Source organism: Phaseolus vulgaris, chromosome 2 (assembly GCF_000499845.2).
Source record: "Phaseolus vulgaris cultivar G19833 chromosome 2, P. vulgaris v2.0, whole genome shotgun sequence".
NCBI classification, from domain to species: domain Eukaryota; kingdom Viridiplantae; phylum Streptophyta; class Magnoliopsida; order Fabales; family Fabaceae; genus Phaseolus; species Phaseolus vulgaris.
Window position 1 is genome coordinate 42,091,913 of NC_023758.2, and position 23,752 is coordinate 42,115,664.

At 34.4% G+C, this 23,752-nt stretch overlaps 4 protein-coding genes across 9 annotated transcripts; 1 reads left to right on the top strand and 3 right to left on the bottom strand.

The window, feature by feature from the left end:
* Window positions 1–347: 347 nt before the first annotated feature.
* On the bottom strand, window positions 348–10,439 carry LOC137812242 (phospholipase D delta-like). The gene is made up of 11 exons (XM_068614160.1): window positions 10,116–10,439; window positions 9,048–10,007; window positions 8,617–8,733; window positions 8,328–8,522; window positions 7,465–7,746; window positions 7,309–7,377; window positions 7,019–7,169; window positions 6,757–6,905; window positions 6,444–6,614; window positions 1,198–1,395; window positions 348–994 (listed from the first exon to the last, which is right to left on the bottom strand). The coding sequence occupies exons 2-11, from the start codon at window positions 9,999–10,001 to the stop codon at window positions 701–703; spliced, it is 2,580 nt and encodes an 859-aa protein (XP_068470261.1). The 5' UTR covers window positions 10,002–10,007; window positions 10,116–10,439; the 3' UTR covers window positions 348–700.
* A 1,219-nt stretch (window positions 10,440–11,658) lies between these two features.
* LOC137812244 (pentatricopeptide repeat-containing protein At3g24000, mitochondrial) lies at window positions 11,659–15,160 on the bottom strand. 2 transcript variants are annotated; one of them, XM_068614163.1, is made up of 4 exons: window positions 15,087–15,160; window positions 13,029–14,980; window positions 12,871–12,904; window positions 11,659–11,937 (listed from the first exon to the last, which is right to left on the bottom strand). In XM_068614163.1, exons 1-2 carry the CDS (start codon window positions 15,094–15,096, stop codon window positions 13,065–13,067), a joined length of 1,926 nt encoding a protein of 641 aa, XP_068470264.1. In that variant the 5' UTR covers window positions 15,097–15,160; the 3' UTR covers window positions 11,659–11,937; window positions 12,871–12,904; window positions 13,029–13,064. The 2 variants fall into 2 exon arrangements, with proteins under 2 accessions (XP_068470264.1, XP_068470263.1); XM_068614162.1 differs by having other exon boundaries at window positions 12,849–12,904.
* A 233-nt stretch (window positions 15,161–15,393) lies between these two features.
* Window positions 15,394–18,045, top strand: LOC137812245 (protein yippee-like At4g27745). 5 transcript variants are annotated; one of them, XM_068614167.1, is made up of 4 exons: window positions 15,394–15,506; window positions 15,701–15,729; window positions 15,863–15,989; window positions 17,509–18,045. In XM_068614167.1, exons 3-4 carry the CDS (start codon window positions 15,897–15,899, stop codon window positions 17,734–17,736), a joined length of 321 nt encoding a protein of 106 aa, XP_068470268.1. In that variant the 5' UTR covers window positions 15,394–15,506; window positions 15,701–15,729; window positions 15,863–15,896; the 3' UTR covers window positions 17,737–18,045. The 5 variants fall into 5 exon arrangements, with proteins under 5 accessions (XP_068470268.1, XP_068470265.1, XP_068470269.1 ...); XM_068614164.1 differs by having other exon boundaries at window positions 15,432–15,561; XM_068614166.1 differs by having other exon boundaries at window positions 15,451–15,574.
* On the bottom strand, window positions 17,508–20,763 carry LOC137812243 (pentatricopeptide repeat-containing protein At2g13600-like). The gene has a single exon (XM_068614161.1). The coding sequence runs from the start codon at window positions 20,761–20,763 to the stop codon at window positions 18,238–18,240; it is 2,526 nt and encodes an 841-aa protein (XP_068470262.1). The 3' UTR covers window positions 17,508–18,237.
* Window positions 20,764–23,752: the final 2,989 nt, after the last annotated feature.

The window sequence follows — 23,752 nt, forward strand, 5'->3', positions numbered from 1 at the left end:
TTTATATATCACATTCATTGACTTTTAACAAAATATCAGATAATTTCTGAAATAACAAAATTATCAGATAAAGTTAGTCACTACTAAACATTTCAATAACTTCGTGATAAAATTAATCATTTGTGTTGAGAGACATGATAATAATATAACTGTATTCATTCACAGTTAACTGCTTATGAGACAAAAAGGTAATAAATCATCCTTAAATATTTCTATAATTTCATAACACTAATAGTTACTTTTATTTAGTTAGTGTCACAAATACAATCAATAATAACAATTATATGTAATTAATTACATTGATTTAGTTTTTTGTTCAGTTTATTGTTCTGATACAGATTGATATATACAACAATCATTCATGCCCCTTGTTTACTTATATTTCTGATGAAGAATACAAAAAAGAATGATAGTTGAAGGGCTGTACAAAGAAAGACATCCTCCGACATTTACCAAACTAGCAATCATCTGACCTTAAACATGAAAGCTTTTGGTATGGTTCTGGTGTTGTTTCTTCTGATTGTCAAAGTCTATGATTGGAAAAAGAAGAAAACTAAAAAGGAGGGTCTCCTAAGAGAAAATGTTATGTCTGTCAATCACTAATGAAGTGTGTATTTCACAATCCTAGATGAATATGAGTCATTTATGCACTCACTATCCAATACACAAATTTACATAGAAAGGCTATTAATGTGGTTATTCAGGTGGTTAGTGCATCCGGAAGTGAATTTGGTGATCCAAGAACTTTGCCACCGACATCAGGAAATGACTCAAAATCATCAAGTGCACTCACTTTTCCATCCCTGCTGATCTTAACTGGATACTGCATCAAATGTCCTCTCATGTAATTCCCTTCGTCGGCCACATATATGCCCCAGTTTTGTTTTGCAATTTTGTTCACTTGTCTAACACATTCCAGGCTCTGAGGTTCACCAAAAACATGGTCAAGACCACCAAGGTGCTCAGCCCACAGTGACATTCTGTATCCATACACCTACACCAACACCAACACAATCAATGTAGGAATTGCCAGTTACTGAGAATACAAAACAGGAAATTACATAACCAAGACCTTTACACTTATTTCAATTTATGCTACTAGTCCACTTAAAAGTTTCAGGAGACCCTTATATTAATATGCTCATTTCCTAGTACAACTTTTCTATCTCATTAACAAATGTTGCTGAAGCTTCAAACCTGGCCATGTGGATGGGGTCTATTTTCTGTCCATGTATATTTTGGTTGATAAGCTCCCATAGCTATTTCTGTGTCCCTTGAACCATCTAATGATCTCTGGTTAATATTTGCTGATCCAATAATTACGTAATCGTCATCAACTACCATTCCTTTGGCATGGACATAAATCATAAAACGTCTGAACTTTTTTGCTGCCACCTGATCAAAGAAAGGGAAAATAACAATAAGACATAAAAGGTTTGCAAATGGAGCTCCATGCACCAAATGATTACTTCTCTAAAGGAAGAGTCATCCTATAATGTTGTGACACACTCCATCCATGTCTTTGTTCTTTTTATTTTATATCATTTTCTATATTTCTTCCAATTTTCTCAAAACAAAGCAGGTATTCAGGTGCTACGGAGGCATATTTACTGTCTCAGTGACACAAAAAAGATCATCAAAGCCATATCAGAGTAAGCTGTTAGAAAGGGTAAAATCAGAAGGAAAAATATGAGAAATATAACATTATTTTCTCTTTTAGTTCTTCCTTTCAAGTGTATTTTCCGTCCATTAATAAAGGTTAAGGAATTTGATCCAGAAGACCATCAAATAAACATTTCTGTAATTTATTTTATCATCAACATGCTAGTTGTTAAAGCATTTTATAGCTTGCAATCTTGATTATGTCTACTTTGTGTGCAAGTTACCTTTTAAATTAACTTTTGTACTAATGAGTCATAGATCTAGATATGAACGACAGGACTTTAATCTCTTCACCCCACTAACTTCATTTCTGCTAGACAAGAAGGAGCCAATACTCATTACTCATCAATCATGGCTTATGTATGAAGCTTGTTTTGACTAACATAATAACATCAGAACCTCACATAATACGCCTATTTTCTTCTGGAGTTTAACGATCAAACACTACTAGTGTAAAATGTTTTACACGGTCAACCAATCAAGAGTTACTGGCACTATGATTTTTTATTTATTGTAAAAGTTAACAAACTTACCATATACAGTAGCTTGTAATTAGATTAGAGTTTTAAATAGTCAGTGCATGATCTATTAGTCGCTATATTTATATGCCCTCAAATACCAAGGTTTCCTATTTGATGGGTAAGGGTTAAAACAGAGCATGACCACTGTAATGCTTACAAATAATTAGTTTTAATTTGCTGTAGAGAGAACCCTGAGGATCTCTGTAGCTCCATGCTACAGAAAAAAATCAAATAAATGTTTTCTAAGTTTCCTACTTTACAGAATTAATCAAATCAACAAATATAAAGGAATAAAAGAGGGATATTAATGCTCCCCACTAAATCATATGGCTCTTATCTACTAAATTATATTTTTAGCTATTAATAATTATTGGCTATAAATAGTTTCTGTCACCTATAAAAATTATCAGTAGTTTAATTTTACTACCGTCCAATTCATCAATTCTTTCTTTCACTTTTATATTAGACTTTTTCTTTTCTTTATTCTTAATTCTCTTTATTACTAATAATTTCTCTTCTTTTTGTAGTAAGATAGATTTATTACTCTCAAACTATAGATGCAGCATTATGAACCTATTGATGCAGTGTTTGTTAGAACCTATTCGAGCCGATAAAAAACATAAAAGTGTTTGTTAGAAGTTCTAAGTAATCAGTAAAACTATTGATCCAGCATTATGAACCAAATTGAAATCTTTATATATGACAGTCTTGAAAACAAGCATTGTCTTAAAGAGTGCTTATATACTATTCATATGCTTGTGGGGGTACTCTCTTCAAAGCTAATCTTGATGAGTTTAATTCTATAATTATGGATCTCACAAATGTTGATATTGATGAAGACAAAAGCTGTTTTATTAATTGTATTCTTATCATCCATCTATAAACCTTTCAAAGAAATAATGTTGTATGGTAACAATGACAGATTATCATTTGAATATGTGAAATCAAATTTATTGTCCAAAGAAAACTTTGATCTTCAAAGACTGAACTTGTACACATAGCATTGATCTCAGGAACCACAATCGAAAAAAAAAAACTCACTCAATCTACGTTAAACCAACCAAAGACCAAAGAAAGGAGAAAGAAAAGTAACAAGAGAGCACTGAGATTTGATTCCTAATAGACTCTAAATCGTTTTTGAGAGCGTGGAGAACGGAGGACGCGAGAAACGTGTTGATCTTCTCTCACACGTCCCCTGACATGGGAGACAACTTCAGCTTCTCGAACACGTCCCCTGACATGGGAGACAAGTTCACAGTTTGGGCTACCGGGAGCGACTTGTTGATGTGGGCGAGAAGGTCTGGAACATTGAGCGATAGTAGCTCGCTGACGTCGCAGCAGAACCTGGTTCCAGAGGTCGCAGCAGGACCTGTAGGAACGGAATTGAACCCGTAGTGTAGGCTGGATTGATTGCCAAAGCAGGCGAAGGAGTTGGTAATCGGTTCGCAACCACCGCTCCCTTTCATCTCTAGCAATTTCGATCGGTTTCATGGTCAAGTGTTCGATGAGCCCCTGACCGAAGAACCAGAGGTAGACGTAGGCCTCCCAGGCGAGGAAGTTTTGGCCGTCGAATTTGACGGGACTTACGACGGAAGTGGCGGGAAAGGGGAAGGGTGTGGTTTTAGTGGTGGAGGTATCAGAATCATATGCAGAAGGAGAACAAGAAGAAGAGCCAGAACAAGCAGAACAAGAAGAACACGAAGAAGCCATCTATCCAGATTCCAATTCACAAACACCAAAACTGCTCTTAGACATGCATGCACTCTCTCTCTCTCTATATATATATATACCAAAATATACGCATACGTATATACATACATGAATATCAGATTATAAATACGGAAAATCTATATGATTTCTTGATTTATTTAGTGATTTACCAACCAAATAAATACAAATATTTAGATACACTTTCTTTAACCAGATTTTTTTTTTTCTTTTTGTAGATATCTTTTTTTCTTGCATAATAAATGAATAAATTAACTTTTTATCTTTAAATCTTGGTGTAAATTCTAAAATCTTAGATAAAATATTCAAAATTGTCTTTACTCATAGTTATTTATTGTGTTATCTTTTAAATCTTAACTAACTAATATTGTTTATTTAATCTTAACTAGAGTATTTAAAATTATATTTTCTCATAATTAGTTGTTGTGTTATCTTTTAAATCTTAACTAACTAACATTGTTTATTTATTAAAGTTTGATTTTTCTCCAACAACATTAAGTGCTACAAATAAATATTTTTTTGTTTATTCTAATATTCTGAATAATTTAATTGATTATAATTTAACTTCCTGCTTTATTTTGAAGAAGACACTCCAACGCTGAAGTCAGTTAGGGTGTCGGCACTCGGGTGTCAGAGTATTGTAGATAATGACGTACCTGGTTCTTGGAATTTGTACTATTTATATTACCTTAATGGGTCTTTGTTGGTGGGCCGGATTAAGATGTTGATTTATGTTTAGGGTTGTGTTAAACAACCCTTAATTGTGGATTAACTTGTTGACTTGGTCAACTCATGACTCGTCGTCATGGGTCGGCCGGTCACGTCGAGTTTCTGACCGACTCATTGACTCAATCGGTCATTCTAGTACACTTGCCCCTAGGCTTGAGAGTTGGTATAGTCGAAGAGTTTGAGTGTTGGGTCTCGGTCGCTGGTGTGATGATGAGTGAAGTGATTGGAGGCGACGCCTTAGTAGGTGATGTGACGTGCATTTATGAGAGGTTTTTTTTTGGCGCCAAATGACGTGGACCGTTGGATCAAACTTGACGCTTGGACTTCCAAGACGTCTTCAGGCTATAAATAGGGGTGTGAACAGTGACTTCTCACGCTTCTTGATATTCCTTGAGCTGTAATACCTGAACAACTCCGATCGAACTGTGTTGGTGTCTTCGTTCGTCAAAGGTTAGTCATGTCTTCTCATTCTCGTCCCACGTATTCCTCTTTGGCCGCTCCTTCCCCTCTTCCCGAACCTCCCTCGTCTTCGTCTTCTTCATCCACTTCCTCCTCCAACAAAATCCTTTCGGTCGGGGCAATTCAAACTATTGCCCCAGAGATGGAGGAAGTGAGGGGTGATGACGTGGGCAACGTGTCAGACCGGCGAGCCCTCATAGCCCAAGGTGTTTGGGATCGCGTCCGTGTTTCATACGGACCTTGTCCTTATTGTCGTTCGGTCCTTGCTCGCTGGACGACCGTGTATACAAGGAACGGTAATCTACCGAACCCCCCTTCTTCTTCATGTATAGCTGCTTTTTTTCTGACTTGCACGTGTTGCTTCCTTTCGACACGTTTATGGTGGGTGTCCTTCAGGCACTCAACGTGGCGTCGAGTCAGTTGCACCTGAATATGTGGGTGTCCATGTAGACTTTTCGCGTGGTGTCGGTGTACGTCTTTTTGCAATTCTATACCTCTCACTTGTCCGACCTGATTGGCTGACACTCTTTGATCAATCGGGCGGACAATGTCTTGTTGAAAGCCTTCACGACATCATCTTACAAGAACTTTAAAAAAAATTCTTTAAGGTGTTTGTGGAGTCGGCGGATACGTCCCATATACATACGTATATACATACATGCATATGTATGTATATTAGAGTATCAAATTGTAAATAGGGAAAATCAATCATAGATATATGGTTTCTTGATTTATTTAGGGAAAAAAGGAAATAGGTTTCTTATTTTACACAACAAAACAAAAGAACCAACCAAATAAATACAATATAGAATATGTTATTTAGATACACTTTCTTTAACCAGAATTTTTCTTTTTTTTTTCTTTTTCTAGATATGTTTTTTTCTTGCATTATAAATGAATAAATTAAATTACTCCAAAACAGATCGATATTCTTTGCTTCCAGGTTGTAAATTTTATCTTTAAATCTTGGTGTAAATTCTAAAATCTTAGCTATAATATTCAAAATTGTCTTTAGTCATAATTATTTATTGTGTTATCTTTTAAATCTTAATGTTCATTTAATCTTAGCTACAGTTTTTAAAATTATCTTTTAGCATAATTTGATAATTTGTTGTCGTGTTATCTTTTAAATCTTAACTAACTAACATTATTTATTTATTAAAGTTTGAATTTTCTCCAACATTAAGTGCTACAAATAAATATTCTTTTGTTTATTCTCTAATATTCTGAATAATTTGATTGATTAATAAGTGGTATAATTTAGATTGTGATTTAATATATGGAGAGAAAGTGTGCAACCCAAAGATTGGGTTAAGAGAAAAAAAGAAGGGAAGTTTAGCTTACCAAAGCGCGGTTTTCAGATGGATTTGTTGTTGAAGAAATATTAGAGGTTTGGGGTTCTCTCTTTCCAAGGCAGTAAAAATTGAGATAATCTTGTGGATGATACTTATCAGAGAGACCTGCTTTTGCAAGGGCATCAGCTATAATCTTGTACATCATAGACATTGTCTGTCCCTATAGTCAATCAAATTCAAATACAAAGGTTGTAATAATTAACTACCTTTCAGACATCAATCATAGTTTTTATGCCAACACAACAACAAACACACCAAAAATGCACACATCTAGAATACAACAGACTACAAATTGGTCTCACCTGCCAGAACAAGATTTCTTGAACAGCAGCACTTGTTGGAACACCCTCTGGCCACATTGGTATAACTATATATACACAAAAACGTTCATTTACACTGATCTTACCAGCAATTTTCAAAGCCAACTCCATAGGAACCAAGTGGTTTGCACCTGTTGAGATAAGAAATTGACCTTACAGTTGCAGTGCATTTTCAAAAGCTGCAAACATAACATGCAACACAACAGAATTTTGATAAAGATGTGGGAAAACTAAGTTGATCTACCTGCTTTGTTTTTGTATGAAGGCCAATGATAGGAGGAGCCCAAAAAATACTGATTCTCAATATATACAAAGTGCTCGGCTGATCTTATTGCTTTTATATAAGCAGTATGGACGCTTTGATCAACTTTCAAATTTTTTCCACACAAAAGATTCTGAACAAAAAGGAAGTTAAGTACTAATTTATCTCAATATAACTTGAATAAACACCCCAATGTGAATTTCATGAAAACAATATGCACTCAAAGTATAAAGGGGAATCACTTTGTCAACATCCTTGCAATATAACCTTACCTGAGCCTTAGCTTTGTCAACATCCTTTGGAAAGCCTTTTACAGATCCAGAATCTATGGACCTAAACACCTGTATTTAAATGCTAGTTCATAATCTTTCTGAACTTATCAGTAAGGATGGTACATGTCATCAGATTCTATCCACATATTTCCATACCTGCACATTCCAACTCTCAGGATCATTTTCATCTGTTACATAAACAGCTTTTTCACCACTGGGGCAAGGAGCAGGTTTGACAATCCATGAAATTCTGTCCAGCCGAAGCAAAGCATCATCATGCCAGTTTGTCACCTTTTTGAGTCTGAAGTCACGCCATTTTTTGGCCTTCCTCCATCTTTGTTCAAAGTTGGTTAATATATCATATGCTGCTGGACCTTCAATTTTGCAATGTAAGTCATGCCATGGTTGCCTTGGGGCACAAGAATTCGAACTTAGTTGCTGCATATAGCACACAATTTGCAATGTAAATTCCTGTGATATTTTTTCCCTTTATTTGGTGCTGATGTGTACATTTTTTTTTCTTTTCTCTTCCACCATCTATGTGATTGACATAATTGATTATTTAAAGTGTACACATTCATACCAAAATGTTTCCATATAATGCAACATGAAGATCAGATGTTAAATGAGTCACCTAATTGCTGTAAGTTTATTATGCATGAACAAGTCAACAGATAAGAAACATGTCACAAAAAATACCACGTTTGAAACTCAAGACACCATGTTCTGAATGACCTTTAAATTTTATGTGATTTCACAAAATTCAGCATATAAAACAACAATAACATAACAAAAGATTCACACCACTTTTAACCCAAAACATTAAACTTTAAGATAATAAAATTTGTGGATTTTCTTCTTTATATATTGTTCAATCTTTTTATTTTTGTTTGAATTCATAAGACTTTGCTGTTTTTCCATGCACTCAAGAAAAGGAAAGTATGCATATAAAGACATTTTGTAAGATTCCCCTGGTACTTTATTCTTTGAATTCTACAGTGTTTACAATAAAAACTTACTTGAAAAGAAGGATTGTGAAAATCATTATGAAAAACTGTATCTAGATCACGAAAAAGCCTATGCTCAGGCGTATCATATCTACCATCACATAGATCCAAACCACCAATAAAAGCTGTTATTTTCCGATTATTCCCAGAACCTAGACTGTCTACAATCACACATTTCTGGTGATGTGTAAAGAGGGTTCCCACAACCTGGACCAAATCATTCAATCAAATTAGTATTGTTTTGAGTTTTAGCTGAAAAGGAAAAAGTACAGTACTACATTCAAATGCAACAACTCCATGCCTGTTGCTTGAAAATACTGAGTTTATTGCTTGCATAACGTGGAGATAGCACACAATGAACAGTGGAATGTTTGAAAAACTTCTTAGTTTCTTCATCATGAGTCTGCATGACACCATCCTGCAATAAAGAAAATACTACAAAGTTGTTATGCAACCATATCTTCATTACAACAATCCATGAAGGAAATATCAAGAGCCTAGCACCTCATTACTCAAAGTTAGTACTTCACAAGGAAGTCTAAGCAAATCCACCACCATAAAGAAGAAACATAACTATCTTTTACTTCAGAACCAAAATAGGACTTTTCTTTGAACAACTTTATGGTATGAAAGCAATATCATGGATTTATTCAGGAAGAAGAAAACACTAACTTCCCTAGAATTTGTTGAGGAAATGAATAGACACCATTATGGTCAGGGTAAAGAGATTACTGTTTTCAAAAGAAACTTGTCATGTGAAGTTCTGTCATCCCAAATCAGCATAACCACTCTGAGTCCTTCTTGTGACTTGTACTTCAACAGTTCTCCAAGTGAAAGCTCTCCCCCTGAAGGTACTGGTTTTGTTGCCTCTCTCACAAGCCTCACAGGGTGGTAAACAGACCATCCTATAATGTATATCATGTGATGAGCTTCCAAAATTGCATGGCATATGTCCTCCCAACATTTACTTTGCTGAAACACTTTTCCACCATCAAGTGGAATTTCAGGTAGCATACCATCTGGTAAATGTGCATCTTGATATAGAGTCACACTCCCTCCTTTTCTGAGAGGGAAATAGGTTTTAGGAATTCCTAAATATGCTGTTCCATCCTCATTCACCCTTTTTTCTGAACGGTTGGCTCCAATTGGCTTATATTGAACAGAAATATGCAATTCAGGATAAGGTTTTAAGCAGTTTCCACACTGACCAATGATAGGAAACCAATCATTGATAGTATTTCCTGAAACTATCTTGTGAACAGGTATCTCCACCACTCCAATGAGTTCAGCTCCAAGAATATCATTATCCTTCACAACGAACTCCAATTTGTGAGCAGGGTGAGCAACAGGCACAATAAATTGCTCATCCCACAAAGGGTTCTCACAGTTAGGAATCACTCTAGTTCGAGCCACGGTTGCCCCAGATATGCATACTGAAACATAAGGGTCGCTTGTTATCATCTTATCTTTTCCAGAGTGTGACTTTAGTCCTTTCATGAATGGAGGATGGCACATGTTGCCCATAGTCATACATTTTCTAACTGCTTCAGAAGATAAATCTAAATTTGGAAGAGACTTGGCTTCAATTATCAACAGATCCAAGTCCCCATGTAAGAAAACCGCTTCATTATGCCCTTCAGGCTCCCTGGGTGGAGTAGGGCCTTGGGGAATGCCACGAGAATCCATTCCAACCTGAGAATTCAAAGATGCATCTTTTCTAAATTTAACACTTCTAAAATCCAAATTCTAGATGCAAAAGCCTTATGGAAAATGATTTAAAAAATGTAACATGTCTATCACCTTAAGATCCTTTTAGTTATCTCATGTCTTCATCTTTTAGTCCTAAGGAAAACATGCATGAAGCCATTTTCAACCTGTTTCTTCAACAAGTTCTTAGGTTCCAGTCTCTTCAACAAAAGAAGAAGAAGAATGATCACATGGAGAAGAAGCCAACAACAGGAAAAAGAAAATAAAACAGGAAAAAGAAATGAAATTTGGGTGTATATGGATTCCTGTAACAGTATTGCAATTGAGAGCATGGTCCAACACCACTTCCACAAGCCGAAAATGGTGGCAAATTTCATGGATTCCAGAATTGGCAAATTCCAAACCAAAACCATGCATGGAAGAAAACAATTACAAAATTTATAAAATAAATATCAAAACTGAAATAGATTGGTCATGTGTCACTTTCTTTAATGACAAAAAAAAAAAACCCTCAATTACTTTTCTCCATTTATTTACGTAAATAAAATATTTTACTATTCATTCATGTTCAGAAATCTGTTTTGGGAACCAATTTCTCAGCATATTTTTTTATTTTCTTTTTAAAACCCTTTTGAGAAATACATTATTTTTAAAGAAATTATTTTGACTTTGATTTTAACAATTATTTTAGTTTTTTTTTAAAATTCGTTTCTCAATATAAAAAATAATCAAAAATTGATTTTTTAATCATTTGGAAAATTAAATATTTTTTAAATAAAATTGAGGGCGTGGTTATAAAATTAGAACAAACAATTATTTAGAATTGAAATATAAAATAATTTTAGTTTAATTAAAAAATATTTTTTTGTAATTAATAAAAATCCTGTTTAAATAACATATAAGGATTTTAAATAATTATAAATAATTTTGGATTTATAATATAACCAATGTGACATTAATATATTAATTTAAAAAAAAATCATAATTTGTTATGAAAAAGAATAAAATCATTCTTAAGAACTTTTGTTTTAAAAAATTATAATGAGTTTAAATTATATATATGTGGAGTAGATGGTTATAGTTCTTTAATTGTTAATTTATACAAATAGATAAACTAATTAACCTAATTATATATTTTATTTATTTGAAATAATATTGAATTAAAAAAGTTTTGACATTAGCGTAGATCAATATATATATACAAAAGAATAAAAATAATATCACGACTTGACTGAATTAAATAGAATTTGTATAGTATTAAAAGAATAAGTTTATGGTTGATGGCTTGAACTTTCCTTTTAGGAAGACTTTTTTTCAATGATATGAATTACTATGAACATCTTTTAGGATATTGATGTTGGACCATATTGATCATAGATAAATTTGTATGATTTTTTTTCTCTTTTATTTGAGATTATTTGAGGTTCATTACATTATGGCTAATAGTCTTTATCACATAGTTTGTCAAATACACCATGACTAATAGTCTTTATTACATAACTTGTCCTAATAGTCTTCATGACATAACTTGTGGAATAATAATCTTATATATGTTTTGGAGACGAATTGTTTATAACATGTGTAATCATGGTGAACACATTTCTAAACACGAAATATTTTTAAATGGACCAATAAGTTTGTTGAGTAATACTGAGAATAACCCAAAATTAATGCCTCAGAATTCAGATTACAATAATTAATAAGAGTGCAGATTATTCTCTCAACCAAATAAGCTTTTGTTATTATCTACAGAGGCTACAATCTGCATACTGAAAAATTACACAATCAAAGTGCAGTGCATGACTTAAATGCCCCAATGAAGAAGCTGAGGAGGCAAACTAAGCAGAAGAGCTTACTTCTCTTCATTCTCGGGCCTTAACAGCCCACATTGATCAAAATTGGTAGCCTGATTAACCTGTAATAAATAGAAGAACATAAAAGTTGTTCAAAATAAGATATACAAAATTGCATTACACATTGTATTGATCGGAACAAGACAACAACCTTACAAAATGCTGGGTAATGTTAATATGCTGCAGTTTCACATTAATTGCAACATTATAGTTACTAGTTAGAGTAAGTTCATCTTATTTATGTAAACTTTTCAGAGATTATCCACTGGGATATGCAATTTTGCTTATGCATTTATCTAAAGTAGTATTCAGGGGATTTATAGAGAAATTTAGCGTTTGAAATGAGAGAAATTATGTCTACAATTCTCAGATAAAACAACTTAGGCCTCCTCAAAATTTCAGATGCTGGAATTCAATAAATCCTGGTTTTAACTTTTGTGGCATAAACAGTATTAATTTATTTATTTCACAATTTCATATACTTGTCTTGGATTCTTCCACTAAAACCTCACTGCAACCTTATTTTTGCCACTCAACTGGGCATTAGTCAAATCAGTTAATTTTCACAGCAAATGTACGTTATGTAGCAGCATGTTGGATCTCATAGGACATATCTTACAACGAGAGTAAAAGGGTGTACATGCACTGCTACTTATGAAATAATGATTGTTCACACGTCAGAACCATCTATAGTTTTCAAGGTCTACTTGAATGTTTAATGCACATGATAGAGTTTTGACTTTGGACATTTAAAGCTTTCAAGGTAAGAAATAATGCAAAAGGAAACCTGGATGGTTCAAATTCCTCACTTTGAATCAGGCAATCACTTATGTTCTATGATTGGAGGCAAGGAAAGGTGCTAGAGTTTGGCTTGGTACATTTGAAACAGCTAAACACTATATAGTATATAAGAGTATTTTTCCGGCCAAACAAGGAGAAGAAAAAAAACTAGAATGCAACTAATGTTGCTTACTTGGCCTTAGACTCTTATCTACCTTTCAAAAAAACTCCGCAACTTGGCTTGCATATCTGCACCACAGGCAAAACAAAAAATTACATTGCATTAAGAATCAGAACTTCCCTTATAAAAAAAAAAATCATTTCCTTTTATGATTAGGTGATTATATTTGAACAAAAAACTATCCCATGATACCTGTCTACGATTAGGTGATATTGATAATAGTTGGCACTACCAGTAGTCCCCACACGAGCAGGATCCATCACGAATATGATGAAACCGATTGGTGTCTCTCACTACGATTTCCCTCTTAACCACCAATGACACATATTTTATAGCTGAGTGGCAATCACCACAAACCCTAATATTCTTCATTATGCGTATAATTGATCCAGGAGGAGTATTCAGAAGGGCAAATGCAAGAGCCAGCTTCTCACTATGATACTGTAAATTTAATTCCTTCTCTTGTTGGTCTACAAACAGATGCACATGACTAGTGTCAGGAACATAGCCAATCTCCTTAATTTTCTGATTTAGCTCCTCCCACATTTTATGGATCTTATCTTTCTGTGGATGAGCAAGGTCATTTGCCACAAACACATGAACAGAATTTTCAATCTCAACCCAGCTACATGCTGGTTCCTTCTTCAGTCCACTATTTTTCATTATCTTTCTGACTTTTGCAACGTCCTCCCACCTCCCAGCAGAGGCATAAATATTGGCGAGTAACGTATGTGTCCCTGGATAAGAAGGATCAAGCTCAAAAACCCGCTGGGCAGCATATGCACCCATTTCGGTGTTTTTATGCATCTTGCAAGCACCAAGCAGAGCACCCCAGATAGCCCCAGTGGGCTCAATTGGCATTTCTTCTATGAAACTCTTTGCCTGATCAAGAAGACCAGCTCGACCAAGAAGATCAACAATTGTCGCATAGTGTGAGACTTCTGGTTCGATATGGTATTTTCTCATCAATCCAAAATAATGTTTACCCTCGTCCAAAAGTCTAGCACGGCTACATGCAGTAAGAACGGAGAGGAATGTTATATCATTGGGCACAATCCCAAACCTTATCATTTCTTCAAAATGCTGCACTGCTTCCCTCCCAAGCCCATGCTGGGCATACCCTATCAGCATGGAATTGCAAGAAACAACATCAATTTTCCCCAACTTGCCAAAAACCTTCTCTGCATCCCAAATGCTACCCGACTTTGTATACATGTGAAGTAGGGTGTTCCCCACATAACCAACCAACTTCCTACCCGATTTCATCAAATGCGCATGAAGCCATTTCCCTTGCTCCAAACACCCCATACTCGAACAAGAACACAAAAGTGCCGAATAAGTAAACTCAGTTGGCCTATAACCTTCCCTTTGCATCCTCACAAACATAGCCAAAGCCTCCTCTCCTTCACCCTTCCTAGCATAACCTGTTATCAAAGCATTCCAAGAAACCTCATTCTTACAACCCAACTCATCAAAAACCGACCTTGCCTCCCCTAAGTAGCCACACCTAGCATACATATCCACGAGGGAACTCCCCACAAACACATTAGAGTAACATCCATACTTCCAACAACAAGCATGAATCTGCCTCCCATAACCATAACTTGCTATAAATCCACAACATTTCACCAAGCTCGACAATGTGAACTCATTCGGCCTCGCACCCTCCCGGAGCATCTTGGGAAACAACACAAGTGCGTCATTGGCGCTTTCATTCTGAGCATACCCAGTGATCATGGAGGTCCAAGTGACCATATCCCTGCACGGCATTTCATCAAACATGCGGCGCGCGTCTTCCAAACTGCCACACCTCGCGTACATAAAGAGAACGGAGTTCTGAATAACGAGGTCATTCTTGAACTCTGAATTGAGAATGTGGAAATGCACTAGTTTTCCTTCTCTGAGCTTCCCCAACTGGGTGCACTTCTTTAGCAACGTGTTGTACAAGCTTCTGTCCGGTTTGAGCGAACCGCACTGGATGAGGTCCAGAACATGTAGACCGAATTCGGAGTTGTTCAGACTCCGTCTCAGAATGTTCCTGTCGTCTATAACGCGTGATGAAATGTCTGAATCTGATACCGTCGCTGTAACTGCAGATTGCCACAATGTGCGACACCCACCCAAATGTCGTTTTATAGATTTATCTGCACTTCCAATAAAAAAAAACTTAACTTAGAAAACAAAAATAAACCTGCAATGGATAAATTAAAATGGAGCAACTTTTGAAAACCCAAAAAAAAAAAGTTTCACATTGGATCATCCCTTCCTCAAATCTCGATCCTAATTGGGATCAAAACTCACTAATATTTGAAACTTAAAAACTGAGTAATTCTAAATAAAAAAACAATTTTTTGAAAAATATACTTATATTTCCCAAACTTTTGCCTCTTTTTGTAAATAAATGTTTTAAAAATTTAATTTTGTACACGTGGGAGTTTGGTCCTCATAAAAATTTAATTGTATATTTAGTCTTCTTGTTTTATAAAATTGAACAATTCATGTCCACACATATCAAATCTATAATAAAAATGTTGATGCCTCTATAACTAATAATAATGTTACTTGATATATTAATGTATTAATTTTTGAAAAATTGAAAGACCAAACATATTATTATATTTTTATATGAACAAAAATCAGATTGGGATTCATTCTTCATAGAAATTCAAGGCAAGGGCTGCAACCTCTGTCACCTTTGTGGGGACTCAATGATGAATGAAATTGGGTTTATATTCTTAGTTAGTCTTGTTTTTCTGTATTCAGGATATTATTATGCATAGTGTTGCCGTTTCATTTCACTGTTGTGCCAAACTTTTCTTTTTCTCAGAATTTGCGATTGATTCTGGCTTAATGTATTGTTGCAGATCTTTGGGTCATCTTTTGGGGGTTGCAGGTAAAGAAATATCGTTACTTTCCAACTAACGCCCCACTTTTTTTCCCTTGTTGTTGCAGATCTAAACCACTTGTGTGTTCTTCTCACTCTTGCATAGCTGAGATTTTTAGTTTTGCTGTTTTTATGTTTTCAGATAAACGAGGTGTTTAGTTTGCAATTGTTGACAAATGGGGGAAACGATAGGGCCTCGTTTATACTGCTGTTGTAATTGTAGGAACCAAGTCTCCCTCCATGATGATATAATTGCTAAAACCTTTCAGGTTGGGATATTTTTTTCCTGTTTCTTTATCAAACTTTTATAAATTTGTGGACATTATTCTTGTGTTTTCTTCAGAAGAGATGAAATTTACATATGCTTTCTCTCCTGGGTAGTTGGTTTGTTTTCAGTGCTAATAAAATGGTCCTTTGTAAATCTCCTCCTGTATTGTGCTTTCTTTTAGGTTGTTTTTCATTTGAAGAAGGTAAACTGGTGGCAGGGGTAAGATCATGATCATATTGTTTTGTGTTAGATTTCTAATACTTAAGGTGAAAAGAAGAGGTAGAGAAAGAGGAAAAGTAGAGTGCAGTGTTATCAATGTCGGAGGGCAAAAATTCTCTCATATTAAAACATGCCATTGCTGTCTATGGTACTGCCATAGTGAGTTCCCCTTCATGGATTGGCTATGCAGTTGGCAAAAGTCCAACATGGTGGCTATGGTTTCGCCTTTTAACAACAATAATAGAGACAAACTAATAGATGTGATGTGACTTTTAACAACAATAATAGAGATAAACTAATAGATGTGATGTGATAAAGTAGTAGGAAAAGAGCTTAGAGGTGAGTATGTTAGAAATGAGAAAGTAGAAAGAAATAATGAATCAGATATAAGATCATATATATATAAATACTTATAAACTTAATCTTATAAGTGAATTTTATAAGGTTGAATTAGTATAAATCCACCTAATAAGAAGATAAATGATTATAATTTTTATTTTGTTAAAGAAAAAAACTGTAGAAGTTAAGAGTAATGGTGAGGTACCTGCGACCACATGTTGTGGGACGATATATTTAACAAGGAATTTTACATGTTCAATCCCCAATATGTATATCCGTTGGGTAAGCTGCAATCACAATATGGTGAATAAAATGAATCTTTGGCTCGGTAGCCTAGAGAATATAGTTGAAGTTAAGGTCTGCAAATGAAGGAAAACAGTGTAAGTTTGTTTTGATGTGTGGCTGGATCCAAAAAGCCAAGAATGTACATTTCTCAGAGGTAGTTTTTTGTAGTGTTTTTAGGGAGATTGCCCATGTATATGAAGACATTTTAAGCACCTTTTAAAGTTCCTTAAAACAAACTCATTTTGGCATACAGGAATATGTTTATGGTTAACTTCACCCTACATGCTAGCATGTACTAGGAACTTATGTAACAAGCGATTGATTAAGAATGAACTTTTTTTCATAAGTTAAAGCTAACGTACCAGTTAAGAACAGTTTTTTAGAGAAGCTAATATGAAAAAAGTTCTACAAAAGTAGTTTATGTAGAAGTTAGTTTTATAGTATGGAAATTTTATTTAATTTTTCTTTCTTATTTTATGTTTTGATTAATTTATATTTTATATTATGATTATAATTTGTAAAATTTGTTGTATCCATGTTTCCAGTGTTATATAATATGATATATGTGCTTCCCAGCTTTATGTGTTCTTTGACAATGGGATTTTGGTAGATGAAACTTGTGTAAGTTTTCCTGTATCCTTTAACTGACAGTCCTTTCATACTGTTTTTTTGAGTAGGGAAGGTATGGTCGAGGTTTTCTGTTCTCCCATGCAATGAATATTGTGGTAGGGCCAAAAGAAGACAGACACCTCATGACTGGCCTCCACACTGTTGCTGATGTTTACTGTGGAGACTGCCATGAGGTGTTGGGTTGGAAATATGAAAAAGCTTATGAAGCATCACAAAAGTACAAGGAAGGAAAATTCATACTTGAAAAATCCAAAATTGGAATGGAGAACTGGTAGCATTGACTTATGATTTTCCTTAATATATCAGGTCCAATCATCATGATACTTGTACACTGGTATTGTTAAGATGTACACGGGGAGTCTTATCTTACCTGTCTAAAATTTGTCATTGTTTCTTCAATTTCATTGTTATCTGGTGGTGACCAGAAGTGATGTTAAGATAAGATGTTTATTCCTTGTCCATAAAATTGTATATTAGATATAGTAAATCAACTTGTATTTAGAGGTGGACATGCATATAATTCTAAGTTTGTACAATGTCCCGAATCAGTGGATAAGACCACAATAAACTTTTGTACTATTTAATGTTTGACTCTAACCAGATAATTTACTATAGAATATAGATGCTGCCCAATCCTATGTTTGAGGTGGATTAGGATATTATATATGTGTGTGGAAATGATAACACAACCCTTTTATATTATCATTAATATATAAATTAAATAACCCTTTTGTTATCAATTAATTATGAACAGGTATAAATAACTATTTGCTAAGTTATAAATGATTTATATGCTTCATTCTAATTAAATTAGTTAAACTGTTCAGAATAGAATATATGTCGTCTGTTCTTTTATGAGTCTTATCACTAGCAACGAACACATGAATCCCATCTCTATCTTCAATCCAACTGCACCCTGGACTCTTTTTCATTCCCATATCTTTCATTGATTGTCTAGTTTGAGCAAGATAATGCCATTTCCCCACAGAAGCATACAAGTTTGCCAACATCACATAGTTTCCAGGATTATTCGGCTCCAATTCTATGAGCTTTTCTGCTGCTATTTCACCCAAGGTAACTTCATTGTGAATAAAACAACCCCCAAGCAGAGCATTCCAGGTCACTGCATCGGCTTCCATTGGAAGGTTCTTTATAAGTTCATATGCTTCGTAGAGCTTGCTTGCACGACTCAACAGATCAACCATACATGTATAATGCTTCAATGAGGGCACCACACTGTAAGTTGCCATCAAATCAAAGCATTCACGACCAATCTCCAATGATCCAGCATGAACACATGAAGAAAGAACTGCTAGAAAAGTCACATGGTCCGGTCTTACTTTGCCAGCTAACACTCTGTGAAAAAGAGCAATTCCTTCATCCCCGTATCCATGCATGGCATATGCCGTGATCATAGCATTGTGGGACACCAAATTCGGATCTGATATCCTGTTATATACACGATAACATCGCTTAACATCCCCACATTTTGCATACATATCCACTAAGGCTGCTCCAATGTGAACATCTGAGTCGTGCCCGGCTCTTATGGAATATGCATGAACCTGCTTTCCTCGTTGAATTGTAGCCAACTTAGAGCATGCAGCTAAAATCATTCCAACTGTGTATATGTCGGGCCTAAAATTTGCAATCTGCATTTCAGTGAACAATTGCATTGCCGAGTCACACCGTTTATTTTCCACATAACCAGCTATAATACCATTCCATGTATATACATTTGGTTCAAAACCATCTCTTTTCATTTTCTGGAGAAGTTCTCCAATCTTTTCAGTTTGATCGGAGCGGGCATAGCCTGAAATCAAAGCATTCCATGTTGGAAGATCACTTTCACTTACATCATCAAATGCCCTTTGAGCAGCCACTATGTCCTGGCATTTAGAGTACATTTCTACCAAAGCTCCACCAACAAAACTGTTGAACTGCAGACCTTTGACTATTGCATGTGAATGTATCTCTTTTCCTCGTTGAATAGAAGCCATGTCAGCACAGCCAGCAAGGACACTTCCTAGAGTGAAAGAATCAGGTTCAATTCCTACCCCCATCAAATCTCTAAACAAGCTAAAAGCTTCATCAAACAGAGAATAGGCCACATACCCTGATATCATAGAATTCCATGATATTCTGTCCCTTTCTACACCTTTTTTCTCCATCTGATCAAACAACTCCTTGGCCCTAAAGACATTGCCATTCTCCCAGTAACCAGCTATCATTGCATTGTAAGATGCAGCACATTTCCTTGAAAATCTGGAAAACATTTTGAAGGCACTTTTCATATCACCGCACCTTCTATACATATCCACTAACCCATTCACAACAAAAGTATTAGCGAAAAATTCATGTCTAACAACATAGCCATGCAGTTCCTTCCCAAGGTGTAGACATTGCATCCTCCCGCAAGCCGGAAGAACGCTCGCCAGGGTTTGAGCATTCGGTCTCATCCCTGCTTCTAACACCATTCTAGCAAGCAGTTTAACTGACTCAACATAGTAACCGTTTTGTGCGAATCCACCAATCACCACGCTCCAAGAAACAAGATTAGGTGCTAAACCACACTCACCCGCAGTCATATTTTGCAAGAGATCCAACGCCTCGTATACCAGTCCATTAGCAACACGAGCAGTGATCAAAGCATTCCAAGAGACACAATCCTTTTGGGGCATTCCTTCTAGAACTTTCTTGGCCTCATCTAAGCTCCCACATTTACCATACATGTCTATCAAAGCATTGCCAACGTAAATATTCTTAACAAACTCATATTTCAACGCCATCCCATGCATTTGCCTACCCAGCTCCACAGCACAAAGCCCACAACAGATCTTCAACAGCACAGGGAACACAAAAAATTCCAATCCCACTGCTTCATACAGCAATTGTTCAAAGAGCAATAACGCTTCCTCAAAGAACCCCATTTCAACGTGGACACGCAGGAGGGCGGCCCATGAGTGCAAATTTCTAAAGGGCATTGTGTCGAACAGGTGGCATGCGTTCTGGAAAGAGCAGAGTCTAGCGTACATCTGGAGCAACTTGGTGGTAACAAACTCGTGGGCTTGAAAACCTGATTTTATGGAGTGGGCGTGAAGCTGTTTTCCGAAGGTGAGGGACCCACAAGTGTCGAGAATGGAAGCATAGGTGGTGGAACTCGGTGGGTGCTGGTAAAGTTTGGATTTTGGGATTAAGGAGTGAGGAAGAGAGAGGCTTGGTGGGTTGGTAGAAGAGGCAAGTGATGGGAATTGAGTGAGGGGTGGTGAGGGAGTGGGGGCTTTCCAAACCAAACTCTGCATCTTCAAAACACAAACAATGGAACACAACACACCATAAATACTATTAAGATTACAATATTAATTTTCTCTCAAGTCTCATGATGAACTTTCAAATCTCACATTAAAAATAACCGTTAAGTTCAATTTCTTATACGTAAAACAAAATTGTCTTATTATTTTAAGTACACTAATACATGAAATCACTTACTTTCTAGTAGGAGGAATAATAGAGAAAGTTTGGACAGTGAACATGACTCTCCTATATATATATATAAATACAAGTTTCAAAATTTATCATTATATAATCTCGAATGATAACCAAATTAAAGATGACTTCAACATAATAATCAACTTCATTAGTCTACACTTGATTCAATCGAAATATTTTATAGATTTGTAAAGATTTGATTTATGTAATGATAATGTTGTTTTCTCAAGATTTAGTTATATTTAACTTCAATAGAGATATTTTTTCTTCTAAAAATATTTAAAATTAAGATTAATTGGATTTTGTAAAGTTTTGCTTTAGTAGAAGATAGACAGATTGTTGTACTTAGCAATAATATGGGCATAATTGATTTTGCATCTATGCCTAAGATGGTTTTTAATCTCAAAATAGACTTATTTATGTTAAGATGTATACATTTTATTTCAATGATAAGATTTTAACAAAATAAACTATATGACAAATTATGTTAAGTATCAAATGAAAATCTTGGTAATATATATTATGAGAGAAATTTCTACAACAATTAGATAAATGTTGATGAAGATTCATCTTACGATGTTAGGCATTTCTTTAGTTGAAATAATAATTAGTTAAACTTAAACTTTAAACTCAATTACTTCTTAAAAAAACACTACTAGAAAATTATTAAATAAAAATTAATTTTAGATAGTAAAAATAATTTGATTAAAATATTAGAGAAAAAACAAAAAAATATTTATTTGTAGCACTTAATGTTGGAGAAAATTCAAACTTTAATAAATAAATAATGTTAGTTAGTTAAGATTTAAAATATAACACAAGAACTAATTATGACAAAAGATAATTTTAAATAGTGTAGCTAAGATTAAATAAAAAATATTTAGTTAGTTAAGATTTAAAAGATAACACAATAAATAATTATGACTAATTTTTTTTTTTGAATATTCTATCTAAGATTTTAGAATTTACACCTAGATTTAAAGATAAAAATTTAATTTATTCATTTATTATGCAAGAAAAAAAGATATCTAGAAAAAGAAAAAAAAGGAAAAATTCTGGTTAAAGAAAGTGTATCTAAATATTTGTATTTATTTGGTTGGTAAATCCTTTTTTCCCTAAATAAATCTTAATTTCTTATTTGCTTAATTTATCTGTCAATCTTTTGCCTAGTTCTTTTTGTTTTGTCACATGACAGCATGGACGAGGATGAACTTTATCACTATATCAGTAAAATCGTGATACAATGTCATCATCATTCGATACATTTAAAAGTATCATGTTCGTCAATTTTATAAATCATTTAAAAATTGGATACATTTAAAAATCATTGGTACATATGAAAACTATATAAATAAATAAATTGGTGATCATAAAGAAGCTTCAAGCCTTCAGCACATCAACAGTTTTGTAAGTTAGTCTCAGACAGAAAAGGAAAACAGCAAAAATCGGCACATCGAGATTCTCAACTGTTTAATTTAGTTGTCAATCTTTTGTCTCCTTCCTTTTGTTTAGGAATTACACTGATCACCACATACTGCATCGTGGATGTTTATCTATTCTACTCACAATTTCAGTTTTTCATTTTCTGTGCACTGGTAAACATAATATGATGATAACACATGTCTCTGTTTTGAAATCAACAGAAACACACAACAACTGGCTCAAGGGTATATTGGCTAATGAATCTTTTCAAGTATAAACTACTAAGAGAATTTAATGAACCATCAATATCGTTATCATGGTGATTGCTGACTATTTTACTTCTTTATTTACTTTCAGGTTCCCATAGCTGTAGGAATGAGTTCATATGAGGCTGTGCGTCTATACAAAGGAAAGAGAATCATAGCATCCAAGGGAGATCCAACAAACTCACTTTTTGAGAAGTTAGAGTACAACTTCCTTGTGCCTCTAGTAATAAAGTGAGTGTTGCTCTAATTGTTGTGATAAATGGCAATGAAGAAGTGCAGCACAATGATGAGCCATTATTCAAAATGAGCTTATTGTAGAAGAAGCACAAGAAGTAGCAATAAGGAGGTCTCATAAAAGACTCAAGCATTAATGATAATGATCCGGTTACATTTTCATAAGTTTAAATTGTGATAATTTTGAGAAATGGTTAGATGTTATGAAAGAAGAGTTGAAGTCCATCAAACATATTGATGTTTGGAACATTATACAATTGCCAAGAAGGTTGCAAGAGAATTTGCAATTGGGTCTTTAAAACTAATGTGACTCTCATGACAATCTTGAATGTTATAAAGCCATACTTGTTGTGAAGGATTTTACTTAAAAAGATGGTGTTGAATATAAAGAGAAATTTTCAATTGTTTCCGGATTATCATGACACTAGTAGCCTATTATGTCTTGGAGTTACATCAAATGTATGTGAGAACTATCTTTTTCTGAAGGAGATCTAGAAGAGAATGTTTATATGAACCATCGAGTTCTCAATTGAAAGAAAGTAACACATGGTGTGTAAATTAAAGAAATAAATATACGAACTTAAACAATTTTCCTTCCAATGGTATTTGAAGTTTAATAATACTATTGTTTAACAATTCCTCGAAAACTTAATAAGCAAACTTGCTTTCACAATAAAGGTTTAAGACAACTAATGAGTCAAGTTTCATTCCTAGAAACAAGTTTCATTAGGTATTTTGATTCGGTTCTAGATTACAAAAGATATTTTTCAATACCCAATGAATCAAATATCAAACTATGGATGATCAAACCACAACCAGCATTAAGCATAAAAACAAAATACTAAAATCTGAATGGAAAGTCATATATCAATATTAAACA